The sequence below is a fragment of the Cordyceps fumosorosea genome (genome assembly GCF_001636725.1).
Source record: "Cordyceps fumosorosea ARSEF 2679 chromosome Unknown scaffold_1, whole genome shotgun sequence".
Classification (NCBI taxonomy): domain Eukaryota; kingdom Fungi; phylum Ascomycota; class Sordariomycetes; order Hypocreales; family Cordycipitaceae; genus Cordyceps; species Cordyceps fumosorosea.
In genome coordinates, this window is record NW_017387301.1 from 1,138,514 (window position 1) to 1,159,919 (window position 21,406).

A 21,406-nucleotide genomic window follows, 5' to 3' on the forward strand; every position below is an offset into this window, starting at 1 on the left:
CAACAGACTAATTTCAGAATAAGGTAATCATGATTAAGTCGGACTCGAAAACACAAGCCCGGAGAAAAACGCTTGGCTGGGGCATGGTGAACGGGGCCTGTGAATCTAGCTGGATCTTGGGGAGCAACCTTTCCCAGGGTGGCAAAGGACGCGAGAATTGCAAACGACCATGAAAACTCTTCAAGATGCCTCCTGATCCGAACTCAACCGAGTGGGTGTTTCTCAAGTGCCTGTAGGTGGCCGCCTGTGATATATTTAACACCGTGTATCACCCCTTGAACCAGTCTTCTCCCCAGATCAAACTTGACATTTCAGAGAATCATCTTTACTCAAATTCCACTCAAGAACTACATATTACCTTTCTCTGTCCTTGTTCGAAATGTCTGGCTCAGGCCGGGACATGTAGCCATGGGGCAACCGTCGACTTTTGAATGCCTCGGAGGCGTCCACTTCATCTCGATCTGCGTCTCTCGAAATGGCACTTCTTGCCAGACCCTTGAAGACCAGCTTGCTCAGGAGTACGCTGATAAAACTCCCGAAGCTCGTCTCAAGCGCTTGCTTTCAGTCCGCACAGTTGTTTCAACAGCCTCTTCGTTCGCAGAGCGTCAGCAGGCTGCGATGGGTGTCCTGGTCGACTTCCGCGAGATTGGCACCGGATCCATTGGCAAAGTGTTTGAGCATCCTGGAACTGTCTTTGCGTACAAGCTCCCTCTCCTCGACGACTCCGCCAAGCTTTGGAACAACTATATTGTGGGAATGCGGGTCGAAGCCAGCTTCCATGCCATGCCGCATTACAGCGGCCAAGTCGGGATTCCTCGATGCTTCTGGTTTGCAGTCCCTCAGACAGAGGCTTTTTTTGGTACGAGAACCTTCATCGATTTCCCAACACTGAGCAGTTCCCGCGCCAGCCTCGCAACATTCTGTGCTTGGAGCGAATCTTTCCCCTTCCCAAGCCCACCCGGGAGGCTTTGATCGACAAGTACTGTCCTGCCTGGATCAAAAGCCAGATCTCTGCAAACGAAGCCAGCAAAGACTGCTTGATTCGTCCCTACCTTGGTTGTGTGAAGTACAGCAGCGGTCAACAGTTCTTCTCCCTGCACAACTTCCAGCTTCATGCCAATCAAGTCCTGGATCTCGGCATGGATGCTACTGAGCTTCTTTGTGGGATGGCGCATGCCATGGCTGTCCTTCATTGGCACACCAAGATTGATGCTAATGATGTTGAGTTCGTTCTCGGTAGCTCCCTTGAAAGAGGAGCAGGCTGTGCGAAACATCATCAACCTACGTCAGATCCTTGCTTTGCGCCCCAACTCGAGCACCTACGAAGTCGCAACCCACAGCAACGTCGACTTTCCGAAGAGACTGACTTCTCTTTGGTTGATCGATTTTGATGACTGCCACGACATAGCCATGGATATGGATGGTGTCAATTAGGCTGTCAAGGCCTTCCTTGAGACCAATCACTACTGCCCCAAGCCGAGCACTGGACACTGCTCCCGACCGTCGCGGAAGCTCTGTTTCTCGTGGAAGCTCAAGCTCTCCTGCCCGAGGCGGCCCTACCGCCAGCAGCGGTTCGCGCCGCCGCGGTACCCACGACTCTGGTCGTGGTGGCTCGCGTCGAAGTGCAAGTGAACAAAGCTGGCGAGGCAGCCGGGACTGAGCACTCCCTTGCTAAGTTCGGCGGCGCCGCTCAGCCAGCAAACCCCCCGCTGGCAACCGAAGAACTAGGCTTGATTGTCGTGCTGTAAGTATTGGAAGTGGAGGACATGCAAACTACTTTTTATTTTTCATCTTCTTTTTTTGGAATCCCGGGGATCAGTTGTGCAATTCCTTGCAGGGATGGGGGAAACTAAAATGGTGATGATGAGATACACGGATGTATTAGAGAGCTCGCTATGCAAAAACAGTAACAGGAGAAGAGAGAGTTCATAGGAAATTATCCTTCATTAATCAATCGCCCTAGTTGTCCAAGTGTCCCGGTTCTCGCGAATTGTCTGGATTAATATCTCTGGCAGCATTTTCATCTTGTCACTTTCGTCTTGCAACAAGAAGGCACTACTGTCCAGGAACCTAACCTCAAAAATATCCCACATCCGTCGATCCTCTTCAATCTTTGCGCCCGGACGCGGGTAGAAAGGGTCGTTGCGCCAGAAGCACATCGCCGCACGACGCATCCCCTCCTCGCTCATCTCCAGCGGCTTGCAGCAGTCAAAGTCGAGGATCCCACATGCTATGAGCGCCGAACGCGTCAGAGGAGAGATCATCGGCGCCGCCGATGGATAGCGAGGAGGATGACCAAGAAAGGAGGAGGGTGATCGCGGGGCCGCCAGGACAAACTCGACGTCGCAAGCGTCAACCTTGGCCGTTCCAGTGCAGGAAGGCGAGCGCGTCGGCCATGGCCGTCGCGTAGGCCGCCAAGTGCAGCCCCAGCTCCTCCATCTAGTCGACGTGCTGGGGAAAGTTTCGCAGGCCGAAGAAGCGCTGCTCCGGGCCTCCGCCGCTTTGCTGGGGTCGGGCGTCGGCCTAGGTACGGCCGGACGAGGCAGCTCTCGTTGGCCTTGTCGCGAGCGAGCTGCAAGGCACGGTTCTGGCTGGGGCAATACCGGCCGGCCAGGAGCTCGCGCACGGCGAGGCTCATGGGCGGTATCCTCTCGCTAACCAGTGCCTCGCACGCCGTAAAGTTATGCGGTAATCTTGGCAGGACTTTGGTCCACAAGGTCAATGTTTGCTCCAAAAACCCGAGGTTCAAGGGAATGTTGACCTTGATTCTATCGCCGTCGTCTGCTTTCCGGTGTCTCTTATCTTCTCGGTCGCCGGATTTTCTTTCGCCTTTATTCTCATGTTCCTACAATGTCCTCGCGGCGGCTAAGATTCGGCCATGGATGTAATATTTGTTTAGCAAGGAGCGTCCTGGGCCGCCGTCGGCGCGTTTAATGACGACGACTACTCCGCTGTGTGACCAAACTATGCCGCAAAAGCCTTATCCGACTTTAGTGAGAATGGTTACACTGCTCAAAAAGACTTCCATAGCGCTGCCAGGCAAAAGATGTACATAAGTTCTGTTTTGCTTTTAGCTTCTTAGAAGCTAGTAAACGTGCTGCTTGCAGCGGCTGTAGGTATAGTATCAAGTTGGAGATTTAGTCGATAGTGTTATTACAAGAAGTATAGAATGCGAGCGTGGCTCTACTATTTATACTTGCGATGCCAAATCTTTTTTTTTTTTTTCGCGAAAATGCTAATTCTACTTTTCAAAGTATAATTACAGTCCGTTAATGCTGGTTAGCCAGTTATTGTTCATAGGGTTAGTTGATCAGGACACAACCCACCCACCTAGACAACAATATCCATTCTTTCAACGTAAGGCTGCCACAGGGTACGGTCTCCCAGAGCACACCAAAACGAGGCGGCGAATATAACTTTAAACGTTCACCCAGCGAGCTCTTTCTTACTCACCTCATGTAGTGCATGTTAACGGTAGGAGGGAATACATAGTGCCAAGTATCTATGTAGGTACGCCTACCTAGTCACCTCAGTTACAAAAGAACCCAGCATACCCACAGCAGCAACAAAATGACGACAAAGTGAATTTCAGACAAAGTAAGTTTCGGGGCTATTTTTTAGAAGAGATCTAGGTGGGGCGATTACAAACCCTGCTACGGACTGCCCCCCACGACAATCATTCTCAGTAGCATCATGATAATACCAAAGCCTCTTTTGCCTACACTATCCTGAGGTACTATACATTACTATGGCGGTTAAGTGTCGTTACTATTTTCACGATACTTAGCTTAGGAAAATATCATACGATTACTATCTTATTATAGAAAAAAACAAAGCATCGCTTCATACCCAGCCCAAACTATAAAAATCAACGTCCAAGTACACGTATTCTCGTCCTACCGACATCGTTATTTTTCTATGCAAAATATGTAGGTGCATATATTCAGCATAAACCCAAAACAGAAAAGAATAAGACCCATTGCATGATTTTGTATATGCACAACACCAATATTCCGTATGTACCAGTGAACACCGAAAGAGATATTTGTTTCTCAACAGAAGAACATGCTAGAAAAAATGCCGATAAAATATGCCGACGAGAGAAGCCGGGTATGTATGAATGCCACGATCCGAATTTAGGCATCGGCCTGGCTGAGCATGGCATCGGTGGCCACGCTGAGGCGACTGGGGGCACCGATAAGCGACGCGCCGCCCGCATCGCTCGAGGGCGTCACATGGCGTCTTCCGTGCTCGCGTGCAATGAGAACTTGCGCGGGACAGACGACAATCTCATCGTCGCCGATGCCAGCATCATCGCCCTTCTTGACGACCAGGGGAAAGAGGACAACACGCACGATTGCGTTGCCAGCCTCAATCTCCTCGTTGGACTGCTTATTCTGTGGGCTCCGCTCATTCATCATGGACGCGTTGAACTGCACCGTCGCCGCGAGCTCGCCGTCTGCATCATACTCGGGCTGCAGGGGCGGCAGCATCATGTACTCGGCCCTTTGGGTGCGCATCGCGACCGAGAGGTCGACGGCCTCGCGCATGACGCGGCGCAGCTGCGATTGGATCTGGCTCTCCAGGTTGCTTGGCGGGGGCAAGATCTTGCAGAGTGTCTGGAAGATGGCCTGGACCACGGCTTCGGTATCGAGCTCGCGCTGTTCCTGGAAGCTAGCGCGCTTGGCGAGAAGCGTCAGGGTGACCGCGCGCCACTGGCGGACGGCATTTTGCGGGCCAACCTCCGTAAGAAGCTTCTCGAGAGACTTGAGCTTCTGGCGCTGCTCGCGGTCCATGCCAAACAGATAGCGAGTGAAGACAAATTCCCAAATCATGCTCATGGTCATGGACATGAAGATGTCTCGTCGCTTGACTCGGTCGTTGAGATAGGCATCGACGTCAGAGCCATCTAGGACAGCATTATCAAGACGGTCGATTGTCTTTTCGTCATTGATCTCACTTGTTAGGCGGCAGGCGCGCATGTCAGAAAACTTGGAGAAGCGCAAGACCCATTGCTGTACATGGGAGCAGAGTTGTTGGCAGCGATTGTCAAAGTAGTCTTCGTCCCTAATATTGAGGAAATCGGAATCGCCGGCTTTTGAAGCGAGGATTTGGCGCTGCATCTCACGAACTTGTTCCTTGGCAGCTTCGAGCTGCTCGCGCAGGCTGGCAATCTCGGCATCTTTTTCTTCTAGAGTTTGCATAGAGGCGCCATCCGGCCCTTCTAGGCTGCGTGTGCCGTCGCCATAAACGGCAACGCCGGGGTAGCGATTGCTGTCTTTGTTCGCAAGCTCGGCGTTGGCGCTGGTCAGACCCTCGTTGACTTCGGTCAGGCGATTGACTTCATTCTGCAGGTATTGTAGGGACTGCTTTAGCGTATCGATTTCGGCGTCGCGCTCGGAGAGAACAGATGTGGCGCTTCTGTTGGCGTTTTGTTCGGCATGGTTGCGAGCTTCGGTCAGCAACCGATTCTCGGCGAGGAGCTGTTCTACTCTAGACTCAAGGTCGAGGACCTGCATACTCTGGCGACGGCGCATGCTATGAGGTCTTGTCGGTGACTTTGGCGAGCCCAAGCGACCTTCGCCATATCCATCCTGTAATGAGAATGTTAGTTGCCTTCGTGCATGTAGTTGTCGCAAGTATAGACAAGGTACTGGGTGTAGGTGGCTGGGAGTGGCTGGGAATGAGCCCAAGGCAAACGACAAAGGAAAGCACGAACAGAAATAAGAGACGGAACAATCAGGCATGAAAAATCGTAACTAAATAAAATGAAAGCATCGCATCCATTAAGAGACACTCACGTATACATCGGCCATGTCCTTTGTGCGGACACGAGCCTCGTTGGCAACGGGCGGCGTGGAGTTGTTTTGTTGACGAAGAGCTCGAAGGTCTCCGCTCATGCGCTTGTCGACCCGCCTCAGCGGTGGCGGTGTAGGTGTGGCGGTGGAGCGGAGGCCCGAAATGCTGCCTGGGCTCTCAGGCCGCAATTTTAGCGGTTCAGGCGTCCGTTGGCGGGACAAACTGGTGTTAGACACAGATCGCCGCGGTTCAGCCCGTCCAGATCCCAGGGCGGACCCGGAGCCAGTTGCTGCGTGCGAATCCGAGACGGCTCGTCGATCACTGTCGTACCCCTGGTCGCGATGAGCAGCACCAGCAGCCAGCATGGTCGCACCGGCTGCCGCTGTGGCAAGCCCGCCGTAGTCCTTGTTCGATCGGCGTAACTTCTTCTCAGGGTCGGCAATTAGCGGCAAGGCATCATGACGAGACGGCTCTTGCAGAACCGGTGTATTGAAAGGTGAGGGGCCCAGCCGTCTCTCGATGTCGCGGCTGCGCGCCTCCGGTGTCTGCATGTGTGTCGACTCTTGCCAATCACCACTATCCACGCCACTATCCCGGATTTTTTCGTCCACAAGGTTCGGACTTCGGCGCCGCGGAGGAGACTCTGGGACGAAGCCGCTGTCGCGGTTGGGTTGATCTACCAGCCAGACCTCGCCAGTGGCGGCCGCTTTTTCGGCTTCGGGGTGTTCCTGGACTACAGGCAGTCCTCTGGTGGGCGAAGATCGTAGCTCGCTCGGGTCCGCAAATAGTTGGCTTGACGAAATCCCACGAGGTGCTTCTTCGAATAATCCCCCAACAGGCTCCTCCAATTTGGAATCACGCCGAAGTAGACCAGCAGACGTAGACTGTGGCAATGAGGTCTCATTGAGCCCCAGGATGGGGCTCTCAACAAACCCATCATTCACCGGCACACCTTGCCTTGCAGTTTCTTTCCATTCGTCACCAGATTCAGTGTAACTGGTGCCAGCCGATGTATGTGGTGCCACGCTTGGACCGGGGTCTGGTCGGCTCGGGCCCCAGAACTCGTCAACTCCATCATCCACAACCTCGTCTCTCTGTTCTTCTGCAACATTCTTCTTGTCTGCTCCCTCCCACAGAGCAGGATCGTCAAACATGTCATCCTCCTGCGGCTGTCTCTTATCAACAATCTTAGACTTCTTCCCCTTCTTTTTCTTGCTTCCCCCATACATCTGCGCCAGAGCCGCTACACCACCGGTAATTGCCGCCGCCGCTCCCACTGCCGCGAGTGAGTTACGACTGGCTTTCCCCTTGCCACTACCGGTCGATTTGGAGCGTTCTGTCGTCGTCATCTTGCTATCAGAGCTGCTGAACTTATCGTCAACAGACCTTGTCATTTCAACATCGGGTAAATCGTCTCTTTCGACATCACCAACACTAACCGCTTCATCATATCGCCTTTCTTGCTTCTCATCACCAGTCGTAATCGCATCAGCTCGTCTAGACTTCTCAGCCGTCAAAAGTTTGTCATCACCCCAAATGTCCTTGTCCAGTCCCGATGTAGCCTTGGTGATAGAGGTGTTTTCTTGGGCAGACTGGCGCTTCTTGTCCTTCTTTGATTTCTTCTTGGCTGGCACAGCCCAGTTATCATCGCCTCGTACCTCGGCGTCGGACATAGCGGCAGGCTCTTCCACGAAGGCTGTCGTATTTTCGGTAATGGGGACGGCGGACGGGACACTTTCTACCTCCATTGGTGCCTCTGAGCTTGGTGACTCAGCAACTGAATCTTCCCAGGCTGAAAAGGACATTTTCTTGGCTTTCTTTCCCTTGCCCTTCTTGGCAGTTGTTGCCGGATCAATGTCTGTTGCGGGTGTCGGTTCAGATTGAGACGCGAATGGACTGTTGTCCGTCGCTGGTTCAGAAATTCCTTTCCCCTCAGTCTCCTCCAGGTCAGCAAGCGAGATTGACTTGTTCTTCTTGTTCTTCTTGCCCTTTTTCTTCGGAGGCTGGGGCCCCTCATCGTCCGCTTCGGCAGTCGTTGTTGTCCCAGAGTCAAAGATAGCTTTGTCTATGGTTTCCTCCGCAGGCAGCACGGCAGGTTCGGGTGCTATCCCGGACCCAGCTGTGGGCTCAGACGCAGGATCGGCAGCAGGCTCAGAGACGGGCTCGGGAACGGGCTCGACTGCAGAATCGACTGCAGAATCGACTGCAGGCTCGACCGCAGGCTCAGGGACAAGCTTGAGAACAGGCTCAGGAACGGGCTCAACAGTCGGTTCAACAACAGGACCGACAGCAGGCTCGGGAACAGGCTCAGAGACAGGCTCAGGAATGGTCTTCTCCCCGACAACTTGATAATCCGCTGGAGAGGTAGACTTGCTCTTCTTCCCCTTCTTCTTCTTGGCGGGCAAAGCCCAATTGTCCTCGGCGTCAGCCTCAGCAGGGGTAGCAGACTCGGAAGTAGCCTCTATGGTTCGCGTTGTCTCAGCGGCGGAAGCATCCTGGACAGCAGCTTCGGGCTCGGCAGCTGCGGGCTGCTCTGCGGGAACAGGTTCCGGTTCCACATCCAGAGTGGCTTGTTGCTTTCCTTTCTTGCCCTTCTTGCCCTTCTTCGTCAGCAAGGCCCGTTCATCCTCAACGGCGGGCGTCTGGGCCTCTGCAGGTACGGACGTCTCGACGACAGGCTCTGCTGTCACTAGTCCCTCGGCAGGCGCAGACTCGACAATTGTCTTCAAGGGCGGTGGGCTGGCGGTCTCAAGAGTAGACTGTCGCTTCTTGTCTTTCTTTGACTTCTTTCTCGAAATTGGAGCCTCGCCAGTCTCGTCAGCGGCTTTGGTGTCCTCCCCAATTGCTTCAGCTTTGGTAGCTGGAGGGAAGCTATCGTCCATCTCATCTGCCCACGAAGACTTGGTTGGCTCGGGGGTCGCAGTCTCAGCAGCAGCTTCTTCGATGATTGGCTCCAGAGCTGCAGTTTCCTCTATTATTGGCGCAGGCTCAGGGATGTCGAATACTGAAAGGCCCAGTTTCTTGGCCTTCTTTTTATCCTTCTTGGACATGGGTTTTGTATCCCACTCACTTGCTTCAGCCTCGGTAGCATCGGAAACCGGGGTGGTTTCGACCTCGCCTTGCTTGACATCCTCCTTGAGTTTTTGAATTGGCTCTGGCTCCGTCGCAGCTTCTGGAGTTTCCTCGATCAATGTGCTGGCTCCAACGGCACCTGCAGCAGCCCCAAGAGCCGCAGCAGCCAGACCGGCCTTCTTCAACTTCTTCTTCTGCTTGTTAGAAAGACGTGTTATCCGGTCATCCTCCAGCTCAGCCTCCTTGGCGGCTGGTTCTTTGGGAGTCTCAGGGGCTTCATCTTTGATCTCGACTTCGCGACTGGTTTCGGTGGCCGGCTCCAGGGGTGGTTCTCCTGTCGTCTCTGTTGGAGCTTGGGGAGTCGGCTCGAGCACTTCAGCCACAGACTTTCTCTTCTTTTTCTTGTCCTTTTTAGAAGTTTTGTTCGGAAAGCCGAAGTCATCGTCTAAAGTTGGGTCTGCGGCATCAGCTGCCTCGATTGGTGCCTCAGGGGCAGGCTCAACGATAGGTTCGGGTGCGAGCTCAACGACAGGTTCAGGAGCAGGCTCAACGACAGGTTCAGGTGGACTCTCAATGGCAGGCTCAGGAGCAAGCTCAACGGGAGCCTCGGGAGACTCATCCGTGCCAGAGGGACCGACGATCTCTTGAGACTCGGCAACGGGCGAGGTGCTATTTTCCTCGGACGGCGGCGTGGTGTCGCTCTTGGACTTCTTCTTTTTGTTCTTCTTCTTGTCCTTTTTAGAAGATATCAAAGTTGAATTGGCCCATTCTTCTCCAGCCTCCACCTCCTTGGCTGGCGTCTCGGAAACTGCCTCAGGAATAACAACTTCGGCAGCGGTGGGTTCGGGCGTTGCTTCGGATAAAAGAATGTCAGTCTTAGGCACCGTGACGCTTGTGACAGGTTCAGCAGGTATCTCATCCAAAGGGTGCTGGGGAGTTTCTTCAGGCAGCACCGCAGCTTCGCCAGTCGGTCCCTTCTGCCCCGTGTCGTGCTTTGGAGACTCAGTAGTCAAGGTAGCCGGCTGGTCTTCCAACGAAGTCTCTTGAGGCGTTGACTCGACCAAAGGCTCAGCAAGCCCTTTGCTATCTCCATCCGCGTCCTGAACAATGGTTGTGTCGATGGATTGCTCAATCGGAAGCTCAGCAGCGACCTCGGCAGGCGTGGCATCTGATGATTCAACGACTTCGCTCATCGATAGTCTCTTCTTCTTTTTGTCTTTCTTCGATGGCTTTGTCGTACAGGCACCTGAATCAGTTTCTGTCATGGACTCCAGTGCTGAAGTCTCGGGGGAGGGCTCTTTCGCTTCAGCAGGCTCCTTCGTTAAGTCGGTCGAAATCGCATCAGCGGGTTGCGCTTCTGTCTTCGCAACCGTGGTGTCTTCAGTAGGGGTCACGTCCAGCGCAGTAGCCTCAGCCTTGGCCTTTTTCTTCGCCTTCTTTTCCTTCTTGGAGAGCTTCCTTGATAGGCCAGCCGACTCATCTTCGGGCTCGGCGGCGGCGGCTGGCTGTGAGAGGCTCTCAGGCTCGGCTTCATTAGAAACCGGCTCAGGCTCAGCCTGTGCAGCATCATCTGTAAATGGAGCCGCATCCGCTTCCAACATGGGTTCTTCACTCGGCTGGTGCTCTCCCTGAGACGCCTCTACGCCGCTTTGGTAGTCCAACGACGCAGAGTCAACTTCCTTGGCTTCCGGCTGGGGCTTGGGAACAGGACCTGTTGATTCTATGGCTTCCACTTCGGCAATCTCAAAGGCTGCTTGCTTGGTCATTTTCTTCTTCTTGTCCTTCTTCGATTCTTTGGCGGAGAAACCATCAAAGGACTCATCGGGCGTCGAATGTCCGGGTTCAGCAGACTGTGGCTCGGGTTCGGGTGACAGGGCAGCTGCAATCACATTCTCGGGCTGAGCCTCCTTATCTTCAGATGCAGTTGACTCAATAGGCTCAGTTGACGGAAGAGATTCAGTGGGCTCAATTTTGGGCTCGTCGACGGAAGCTTGCTTCTTCTTCTTCTTCTTGTCCTTTTTAGAAGGCTTTCTCGCCAATTTGCCCCATTCGTCATCAGGGGTTGTCTCTTCTTGTTGCGCTGGGGCAGACTCTGGCTCAGGGGGTGGTTCGGGAACCTCGGCAACTGAAGTGGCCGGCTCGACGCTGACCACTTTTGCAACTTCAGCGGCATCGTCCAACGGCTGCTCCAATGGCTGCTCGGATGTCTTGTCAGCACTTGCCGCGGCCTCAGCCTCATAAACGTCTTTGGGGGCATCATCGCCGACTGCCTCAAAAGCTGCCAGCTTCTTCTTCTTTTTCTTATCCTTCTTAGACAGCTTCGTAGGTAGGGGAGAAACAGCGTCATCAGCCGTAGGCTCGGGAGGGGTTTCAGTGGCCAGCTCCTCGGCAACAGGTTCAACTGGCTCTACATCAGCCGCAACTGGCTCAGCATCAGTCGTATCACGCAACGATTCTGCCTCGGCGGCATCGATAGACTGGGGAGAACTCTCCGGCTCAGGTTCAGGAGCGGTCTCAACAGGTGTTTCCGTCTTAGTAGGGTCGACGGTATCTAGCTGAGGGGGAAGTATCTCCGGAGGGGTTGAAGAGGCTGATTTCTTGTTCTTCTTCCCCTTCTTCCCTTTCTTGCCAGTCGCTACCGGCCATTCCTCCGCAGGCGGCTCCGTTTGAGCCAGTGATTCTGTCATGGCTTCCGGCTCCAATGCCTCAGTTTGCTTGTCAGAAACGTCGATGATCGTTTCAGGCTCTTCCGTTAGATGAGAAGCAACGATAGTATCATCTTTGGGTTCCGTGGCTTTGTTCCCTGTGATGAGTCTGCCCCATTCATCCTCTGATTCCACTTCCGCCTTGTTCTTGGTCTGTTCAGCAGCAGCAGTGGCATCAGAGGAATCCAGAGACTTGTCGGCCTCGGCAGGAAGCTCATCGGTGAGTTCGAGCTTTTTGTCAGATTCGGCGGCAGTGGCGGCTAGAACGACATCGCCAAAGTCCATAGGTTTGGCAAAGTCGACAGCATCCTTCTCGGGGGTGGAAGAGTCCTCAGTTGCACCCTTCTGGTTCTTCTTATTCTTCTTGCCTTTTTTCTTGGAGACAGGAGCATCATCCCACCCATCGGAAGGAGGCTGGCTGTCTGTCTGCGTAGTGCTAGCGCTGCCAAGCTGCTGATCGGTTTCGTCAAAGATGAACTCTTGCGTAGACAAGATCGTATCCTGCGGCTGGAGAGTTGCGGCCGCCGAATCGTCTCGAACGTCTCTAGTCTCTAGTTGATCGGTTTCGGGAGCGGGCTGTTCCTCTTGAGGTGGAAGAGAGACAACGTCTGGCGTGGCTTCGAACTGCACGGATTTGCGTTTGTCCTTCTTCTTTTTCTTCTTGTCCTTTGTGACAGCCGGAAACTCATCTTCAGGTTTGACAACAGATTCTAGTTCCTTCTGCTGGTCAGGGACAGCACTCTCCTCAGATGTTTCTTCGACTACGGCGTCCTTGTTCGAGACAGGCTCACCCGGTTCAAGATCTAGCGCGCTTGGAGTCTGGTCATTCGTAGGGGGCACAGTATCATCGAGAACGACAGAATCCTGCTTCTTTTTCTTTTTCTTGTCTTTCTTCGACGTGGCGGGGGCTTGTGAGGAATAATCTGCTTCGGCAGTGGTATCCGCAGGTTCAGTTTGGCCCTCGGCTGAGACCTCAAGCTGGGCTTGTTCGGGATCTGTCGTAGAGGCTTCCTCGGCAGCGAGGTCCTTGACCGACGATTCTGGGACGATGGGGGTCTCTTGCAGAGCTTCCGGCTCCGCATGCAGCTCAGGAGGGGCTTCGTCAAGCAGAAGGGACTTCTTCTTCTTGCTCTTTTTCTTCTTCTTGTCTTTGTCATAACTCGAAGGTGTCGATCCCTCGGCATCCGCAGGGGTGTCGGCAATGTTCTCGGGCTGCGGTTCAGCGCTAAATTCGTCTTTGGTTGACATGATTTCCTCAACTGGTGCATCTGCAACAACTTCTGCTTGAGTTTCTGGTGCGGCAAGAGGTTTTTGCGTTGCCTCTACTGCTGGCTCCGGTTCAGTGGGTGTTTCCTCGGACTTCTCGACCATGACGGGCGTTTCTTCCACAGCCTCCTTCAATGGCTCGGGCGCGGCAGGAATATCAACTAGCACCAGGGACTTCTTCTTCTTCTTATTCTTCTTTTTCTTGTCATTCTTAGAAGTAGAAGGAGTTGACCACTCATCCTCGCCATCTGCACCAGTGTCCTGACCCCCTCCAACCGGCTGTGCATCGAGAGAGGCCTCTGCGTCAGTCGGAACTGCAGCTGCGAAATCCTCTGTTGCAACAGACTTCGCTTGCTCCAACTTCGGCTCAGCTTTAAGGTCCTTGGCTTCGGTAGACACATCCTGGGCATCGGCGGGTGAGCTGGCAGCGGCGTCGGTAGATGATGGCAGTTCGACCCCAGACTTGGACTCGGTGGCAGACTCCTTATCGGCGGTGACTTCGGTGACTAGGGAAGCAGCTCCGGCAAGGGCGGCAGCGCCGGCAACAATTGGAGCAGCTTCCAAAACATCATCTTCCCAAGACTGTGGCTTCTTCTTGTTCTTCTTGCCCTTCTTCCCTTTCTTGGGTTCTTGGAAGGCGTCAGCTTGAGTGGGTGTCTTTTCAAGATCCTCCGAAATGTTGGAAACATCAGCCACAGAAGGGGCAGGCTCCTCAACAACAAAGGCGGGTTCGGGTGTAGGCTCAAGGGCAGATTCAGGTGCGGTCTCGGGCTCGGGAACAGGTACTTCAACGAAAGGTGCAGGCTCGAGTGCAGGTTCGGGAGCAGGTTCGGGAGCAGGTTCGGGAGCAAGTTCGGGGGTTGGTTCCGGGGCCGTCTCTTCAACAGGCGCAAGCTCCCGCTCCAGTGCCGGTTCAGATTTTGGTGCAGAGTCGGAAGCGGGCTCGGAGGCAAGCTCAGCTGAAACAGGCTCACTAAGCTCCAGCGACTGGCTCTTCTTAGCCTTTCTCGGCTTCTTCCTCTGCTTAGCACTCAGCCCAGCAAACTCATCTTCAGGTTCAGTAGCAGATTGAGGCGCTGGCTCCGGGATTGGCTGTTCAACAGGTGCAAGCTCGCGGTCCGGTGCTGGCTCAGATGTCGATGCGAGCTTAGGGGCAGGCTCAGGGGCAGGCTCAGAGATGGGCTCAGAGACAGGTTCAGGGACGGGTTCAGGGACGGGTTCAGAGACGGGTTCAGAGACGGGTTCAGAGACGGGTTCAGAGACGGGCTCAGCTGAGGCAGGCTCGCCAAGCTCCAGCGGCTGGTTCTTCTTAGCCTTGCGGAGCTTCTTTTTCTGCTTGACGCTCCGCCCGGCCCTCTCCTCGGGCTCGGGGGCTTCTGCTGGCGATGGCTCAGAAGCTCCTGCTGGCAGTGACGGAGCGGCGGATGCCTCAGCTTCCATCGTCAGCAGCTCAGGGGCCTGCTGCTCGTGCTGCGGGTGTGCTTGAGCGTCCTGCATCGTCACCGCAGCCGAATCTTCCGACCAGCGACGCGACTGCACATCAAGCGCGTCTTCGAACCGCTCGTCCGCCGACGTCAAGTCCTCCGCAACGTCCGGCAGGGGGAGAACCTCGCCGCCGTCCGGTGGTGCGGAGCTCGACGACGGCGTGGAGTCGAGGAGGTAGGAGCTTCGATCCTTGGACATAGAGTCGACCGCATCAGGATCTGCAGCGGTGGCATCGTGGAACGGCAGCGCGGGCTTGAACTCGGCCTTGGGCGTCGTCTCCTGCGAGCCTCCGCCGTGCTGCGGCAAGTCTTGGGTGTCAATGTGGAGGCCCGAAGAGGCCAGCTCGGCGCGGGAGACGCCGCCGTCCTCGGTAAAGGAAAGCTCCGAGGCAGACTGGGAAGGTGGAAGGGCCGGGAGATCTTCCTGCTTGGCGAGCGTCGCCTCGACGGACCCGTGGCGGGAGTGCTCGAGGAGGTAGAGGGGCTTGATCTCCCGACTGCTGTCCCAGGACGTGCCGCGAGACGCGCGCTTGGACGCCGAGTCTGGCGCGGTGCCAGCTTGAGCAGTAGCGGGGGGCGGAGGAGACTTGAAGGCAGAGCTGGGGCTGAGGGGCGTCCGCTGGCCGAGACGCAGCGAGATGGGAATGGCCGTGTTGCTGGGCGACTTGGAGGGAGTCTCCTGGGTGCTTCGTCGGCGACGGTGCGAGAGCTGATCCCGCCTCATGTCGTGTCCCTCAGGAGGGGTGTTGGGTCGGCTATCTGGCAGGGCCGGGAGTTCACCGGGCTCTGATCTCGGGCTGCCAGGTTCACTCGGCGGGAGAGGGAGCAGGTCGCCGTACTGCGGATCGATGGCGGGCTTTATCGCACGAGGGGCAATCTCCGGGTCAAAGGTATCGTAGTCGTGAGATTCGACTCGCGAGGCACCGTCGTTGGCAGTGTCGGGAAGAGCCTCGGAGGAGGAGCGGTCAGTGGCATGGGAGCGAGACGCGCTGGCAGCAACAATCGCCGCAGCGCTCGCCAAGCCGACACCCGCGCCAAGGGTGCCGGCATTATCTAAAAAAGACGACTCCTTCTCCTTCTTATCGTCGTCCCTCTTGAAGATGCTCGCAAACAGGCCACTGGAGCGCTTGCCCTCCTTGCTCTTGCGGGAGGCGCCGCCGGGGGCCGAGGCGACGGACACGACGGAGCGGGCGTCGTCGTCGTCGTCGTCGTACCTGCGAGACGAGCGCTTGCTGCTGCTGCGCTCGCCCCTGTCTCGGTCCCGGTCGCGATCTCTATCCTTTTCACGTTCACGGCGGCGGCCATCTCCACGGGCTTCAGAAACCACGGACGAGACGTCACGGTCGTCAAACATGCTGCGTCTCCGGCTGGGGATATCACTACCGTCGTCAAAGTCACCCTCTGTGCCACTGCGGCGCTTCGACTTGCTGCTTCTCCTGCTGAAGTCGCTCCCGTATTCATCATCGCCATCGCGGTGCTTAGACTTGCTGCTCTTCTTGGTCGTGTCACTTGCGTAGCCGTCGTCGCGATCACGGTGCTTGGACTTGCTACTCTTCTTGGCCGTGTCACTTCCATACAACTCGTCGCCTTCCACGATGCTGCGACGCTTCGATTTGCTGCTCTTCTTGCTCGCATCGCTGCCGTAACCATCCAAGTCACCTTCTGTACCGCTTCGCCTCTTGGACTTGCTGCTCTTCTTGCTCGAGGTCGAAACTTCAGACTCGGCGACGACGGAGCGTGGACGGTCGTCATCGCGATCAGACTTTGGTTTCCGCTTCGACTTCGACGGTGTGTCCCAGTCGTCAACACCGGTGGATCCAATGTCGTCCTTGTCCACCTTTCGCAGGGATGTCAAGTCATCAAAGGCGTTGCTGGGGACCGTGACGAGGTCGTCAGGAGCTGCATCTTGACTCTTGCGGCTCTTCTTCTTCTTCTCCTTCTTGCTTGATGACTCTTCCCACGTGTCTGCAGCAGAACCTTCAGTCGTCGGCAGGGATCGCTCAACAATCTCAGGCTCAGGCTGGGGCTCACGGCCTTCGCCTTCGAGGAGAGCCAGTGCCTTGGCCTGCTTCTCGCGTCGCTTCTGCTCCTTCTTGGAAAGCTTGGACAAGTCCTCAGCAGCATCCTCAAACGTGGGCGTCACGGTCGACTCTGGAGCGGGGCTGGTGTCAGTGGGCGTGCTGGGTTCGCCTAGATCCAACGACTGGTGCTTGAGCTTCTTCTTGTCCTTTTTGCTCAGCTTCTTCGGCGCCTCCCACTCGTCGCCGCCGTTGCTGCTGCTGTTACCGTTAGTTGGTTGATCGCGCACAATGCCAGCGGGTTCCGACACGACAGAACGATTGTGGTCTTTTTTGCCGGCAATGTCCATGACAATGTCGGACATGGATCTGTGGTTCCATTCGTCTCCATCCGCCTCCCTCGTACCGGGGGGCGAGTCGCGTCGTCGGTATGTCGGGTCATCAACGACAATGTTGGAATCGAAACCGGTATCCTTGAGTCCGGCGGCGAGCGTGGCCGCAAATTCAATGTCATCGGCAAATGATCCGGGGAGGGTATTTCTGGTCGGGCTAGTAGGCTTCGGTCCCGGAACCGGGGGCTGGTCAGGCGTCTCAACAGTATAAACTTGCTCAGGACCTGCGGCGCTGATGTCACGCACATCAGTAGACACCCGCTTGGTAACGGTGTCAGGCTCGCCAGAAGGTTCGCTGCTGCTACCAGTCACGGCCGCCGCAATGATGCCCCAGGGGCTCGCCCTGCTCAGACGTGCCCTCGGCTTCTCCGCCGGTACCTCGACAACCTTTTCCTTCTCCGCATCGCTCCTACCATCAGCGCTCTCTACCTCGAAGCTCTTGGTCGAGTTTTCGCCCCAGGAGACGGACTTGTTTGACGGCTCAACCTTTACGAGGTCACCTCTCGGCCCGATAACAACTTCTGGAGACGGGTCAGAGGACTTTGCCTGCGTCTCGGGGGGGTTCTGCTGCTTCTGGTCCCTCTGCACTTGCTTCTCCACCTTGGGAGTCGGTTCCCGGCTAGGGAGAGGCGTGGGGAAGACGAGATTCAGGACGGGCCGGTCTCGCTCGCAGGATGGGTCGCGCGACTGAAAGTTGGACTTGCGCTTACCATTCTTCTTCTCATACTTACTAGCTTCCGTCGGGAAGAGCTGGTTGTCGATGCGCACGTCGGCGTTGGGCGCGTCGTATGGGCCGACCGTCTTTTGCTGCTCGTGCATCTCGGGAGGGGTGACGATTCGGACTTGGCGGGCGTCATCGTTCTCGGGCGTCTCGCTGCGCATCTGCTCCTCTTCAATCTTTCTGGCAATCACGGACTCTCTATAATACCTGTCCGCCTCCTCCTGGACGGTGTCTCTCTTCGAGTACTTGCGATCTCGGGAGCCTTCCTCGTCATAGCGGTCTCGGCGACGTTCGCGAGACCGCTCAGCCTCCACCGCGATGGCTGAGGCTACCGCAGCCGCAGCTACAGGAATGGTAGCGTGTTTTGCTTGATCGTAGATGTTGCGTGCTTCATGCTCCCCTTCCTCGTAGACGTGGGAGTCACGGTCTCGGCGCTTGGCCTGGTCTTGCGGGTCGTGGGCTCGCTCCTCCATCTCGAACGAGTCTCTTCGGCTTAGTCTCCCCTGCGGCGCCCCTAGTGGCTCGTATGGTTCGTAGGGCTGGTAGGGCTCGTAGTCATCAAAGTTTGGCTCACGATCGATGGTAACAATATTAGGCGTCAAGGGGCGACCAGGAGGGGCCGCCGGAGCAGCCAGATCGGTCGTTGAGAAGGCGCCGTCGGCAACCTGGTAAAGAAAAGGATCGGCTTTTGACCTCAAGGGACCCTGGTTGTAGCCGAAATCATGGCTGTCGACAGACTTTCCCTTATCCTCCTTGCGATCGTCCTGGTTGTAGCCGAACTGATATTTGTCGATAGACTTTCCCTTGTCCTCCTTGCGATCGTCCTGGCTGTATCCGAAATCATATTTGCCGAGGACAGACTTTCCCTTCTCCTCCTTACGATCGTCGCGGCTGGTGTGTGATTTGCTGTCTCGCTTGGAGGAGCGGTAGAGTTCGTCGTGGGCGTCATCGCCACCCCGCTTGCTTCGGTCCTTGCGGGATGACGAGGGCGAGTCGGCGTAGTAATCGGCCTCAGTTTCGCGTCGTTTGCGGGGCGTCTCCTCATTCTCGTATCTAGAATGGCGCTTGTGCTCCTTGTCGTCATGTTTGGATGAGGAGTACGAGTCGCGCTTCGACTTTTTGCTGTCCTTTTCCTTCTCCGAGTCCTTGTCTCGACGCTTCGAATCGCGATCCCGATCCCGTCGATCTTTGTCGCGGTCCTTTTCACGTGCACGGTCTCGTTCGTGCCCTTTGTCACGCTCACGCTCGCGTTCGTACTCGCGCGCACTCTTCTTCTCCTTACGATCAGACGCCAGCGCAGCCACGCCCACGGCCCCGAGCGCAGCGGCGGCCGCGAACCCGGCCGTCGAGCTGTCGTGTCGAGGCGCTGCGTCGCGCTGATGCCGCCGCCCAGCATCCTCAAACTTCTCCGCCTCGTACACCTTGGACGACACCGGGAGCTTGGGGATGGGCTGCTCCAGGGGCACGGTAGATGTGCGCGCGCGCCGCGGCAGCTCCTGCGAGGCGGCGAGGTCGGCGTCGAACACGCCCGGGTCCGACGTGGGCATGGGGAAGACCTCCCGCATGGGCCGCCGCCCATCCACCGATACCTCGGAAGGCGGAGCTGGGTATCTACGGGCGTCCGCGGTCGTCTGATATGTGTTGGGGGTGGACTGGCACGGGCTTGGGCCGGGCGCCGATGCGTGCGGTTCCTGGCCGAAGCCGCAGGGGGTGTTGATCATGCCGCGCAGCGAGTTGACGGGGCCAAACAGGCGGGGATCGACGACCGAACCTCGCCTCTCCGGATCGGCAAGAGCCGCCGCAGCAGCCGCAGCAGGAGCAGCTCCCGCTCCTGCAGCGTAGGGGCCGAAGCGGTGGCTGGAGGAACCGCTGGCCATGTTGGGCCGCACGACGGAGGATACAACCGAGCCGTACGCAAGAACCGAGTCCGCGCCGTCGCTCTCCTCCTCGTCGTCCGAAGCGTCCTCCCAGTCCGACTCCTCGCTCGACGCGCCGTGGATCCTCGAGCCGCCGACGCCACGAGCGCCGCGCGCCTGCGCCTCCTTGCGACTCTTGCGGTACTTTCCCAGTCCAGCCGCCGCGGCCGCCAGCATCGTCGGCTTGACGTAGCCCGCCGTCTTCAAGTCGTGCTTGTTCTGCTTGCGCGCCAGGTCCGACAGCTGCCTTCCAATCTCGAGAATCTCCTCGTCCGTCTTGCCGCGCATGGGACCGTCTGGTCGCCGCGGCGCGCTGTCCGTCACGTCCCCGGTCGCCCTGCCGCCACCGTGGCGAAAGCTGTTGCTGCCAGCGGAGCTGCGACGGCGCCGCAGCTTGGAAATGTATCCATGCCCGTAGGCGAGGTCAGAGTTGACAGACGACGACGACGTGTTGCCGCCGCCGCTGCCACCGCCGCCGCCAAAGTAGAAAGTGCGCCGCTTAGAAGCGCGAGCGAAGCTGCGCCTGCGCCGGCGGCGCTCAGAGGGCGCTTTGAAGAAGGTGCCGAAGAAGCCACCGTAGCGGCTCTGCGGGTAGTGTCTGGAGATGTCGAGGAGCGAGGAGGCGGTGGAGCTGCCAGAGCTGGAGCTGGACGGAGCTCGTCGTCTCTGGCTGCTGCCGTTGTCCGCGCCGGCGGTGTACTGGATCTGGGGGGAGGAGAACTGCGGTGGTGCCGTGGCCGCCGCAAAGGGCATGCTTGTGAAAGATGTCGGGTTGGGCATCGAGGTGAAGTCGGCGGCGCGGGTACGGTTGTCGCTGTCGCTCTCTCTACGTCGGTCGCTCACACGAGTATCTCGGTCGCGGCGACGGTCATGGTCTCGATCTCGCTCGCGGTCCGCTTTGCGCCTGTCGTGGTCGTCACGACTTTGACGACTCGTCTCCCGCGGCATGGTGTCGAGAGAACAGCCTTGTGCTGGGTATGCGTGCTGTTTGTGGTGCTGCTGTGTTCCCAGGCGGGTCTATTCAATGCGTGGACGGAAACGCAAAGAGGATCAAACCATTGGGGGTATCAGATGATGAAGATGCTCTATATCTCCCGATCTCGATAAATTCTGGGGGAAAAAAGATGAGGATGAAATGTTTTGATTTTGGGAGAGAGGCCTATGCACAGGAGAGGACTTACAAGGTTTCTTTGGAGAAAATGGGGGCCTGATGGGTTGCAGAGGAACCAGAGCGTTATACCTGCCGCTGTAATTCGTAGACCGCTGAAAGTTAGCACTGGCGGACCCATTCGACCCGAGCCGCTCCGCTACAAAGGTGCGGTGGCTGGGGATGACGCTAGAGCCGCTGCAGGTAGGTCATTTGGGTGGCCGCTTTAGTAGATCTTGAAAGGTAGGCTGTAAGGTGACTATGACCTGTTGTAGATAAATCTTTTCTTACAAAATTTCACGTCTTTTGACTGCCCATTGAGCATTTGCTTCTGCTCTCGGGAATCTTTTTGCTAGCTGCCATTGAACAATGGGCACACAATATATACAATGCATGGAGTAGTGGGGTTGCTAACCCAACCAGGTCCTCCATCTTGTTCAGACCGCTACATGGACGTCGGTCTAAGCTGCTTCAGCATCGGTTGTGAGATAAATTAGGGTTCTAACTGTTTAACGACATATTTTCTTTCTTTTCAGGCAACATCACTACTTCTTAGACTTCATACTATCCCCATCATATCGATAGACGTGGCTGCAACTCGCCTATTTATAGCAGCACCACGCTACTTCTGCTCTGGTCGTAGCGCCACAGCTGTTGTGGCACCACCACCCAGCTTTGTTTCGTGCCCCGATGTACCTCTACATATTAATGGTTTGTGGAGGTACAACATACTGTCAAGCCACGCCACAAGGATGGGGCCAGCTTATGCTGGCTGCCTCGTCAACGTCAGCCCAGAAGGGTTGGCATAATAAACATGGCACGCGCTGTGCAGCTTCAACGACAAGCGTACGGAATAGTAGCCGTACAAAGCTGCTGCACCGACTTG

The 21,406-nt window shown here is 56.3% G+C and overlaps 3 protein-coding genes across 3 annotated transcripts; 1 reads left to right on the forward strand and 2 right to left on the reverse strand.

Annotated features, from left to right (window-relative positions):
- Positions 1 to 185: 185 nt before the first annotated feature.
- On the forward strand, positions 186 to 1,748 carry ISF_00381 (hypothetical protein; the record flags this gene model as incomplete). Its single annotated transcript, XM_018843988.1, has 5 exons — positions 186 to 232; positions 285 to 750; positions 798 to 1,161; positions 1,241 to 1,423; positions 1,456 to 1,748. The coding sequence occupies 5 exons, from the start codon at positions 186 to 188 to the stop codon at positions 1,746 to 1,748; spliced, it is 1,353 nt and encodes a 450-aa protein (XP_018708438.1).
- Positions 1,749 to 2,352: 604 nt separating this feature from the next.
- ISF_00382 (hypothetical protein) lies at positions 2,353 to 2,638 on the reverse strand (the record flags this gene model as incomplete). Its single annotated transcript, XM_018843989.1, has 2 exons — positions 2,353 to 2,439; positions 2,540 to 2,638. The coding sequence occupies 2 exons, from the start codon at positions 2,636 to 2,638 to the stop codon at positions 2,353 to 2,355; spliced, it is 186 nt and encodes a 61-aa protein (XP_018708439.1).
- Positions 2,639 to 4,136: 1,498 nt separating this feature from the next.
- Positions 4,137 to 20,321, reverse strand: ISF_00383 (involucrin repeat protein; the record flags this gene model as incomplete). Its single annotated transcript, XM_018843990.1, has 2 exons — positions 4,137 to 5,594; positions 5,802 to 20,321. The coding sequence occupies 2 exons, from the start codon at positions 20,319 to 20,321 to the stop codon at positions 4,137 to 4,139; spliced, it is 15,978 nt and encodes a 5,325-aa protein (XP_018708440.1).
- Positions 20,322 to 21,406: the final 1,085 nt, after the last annotated feature.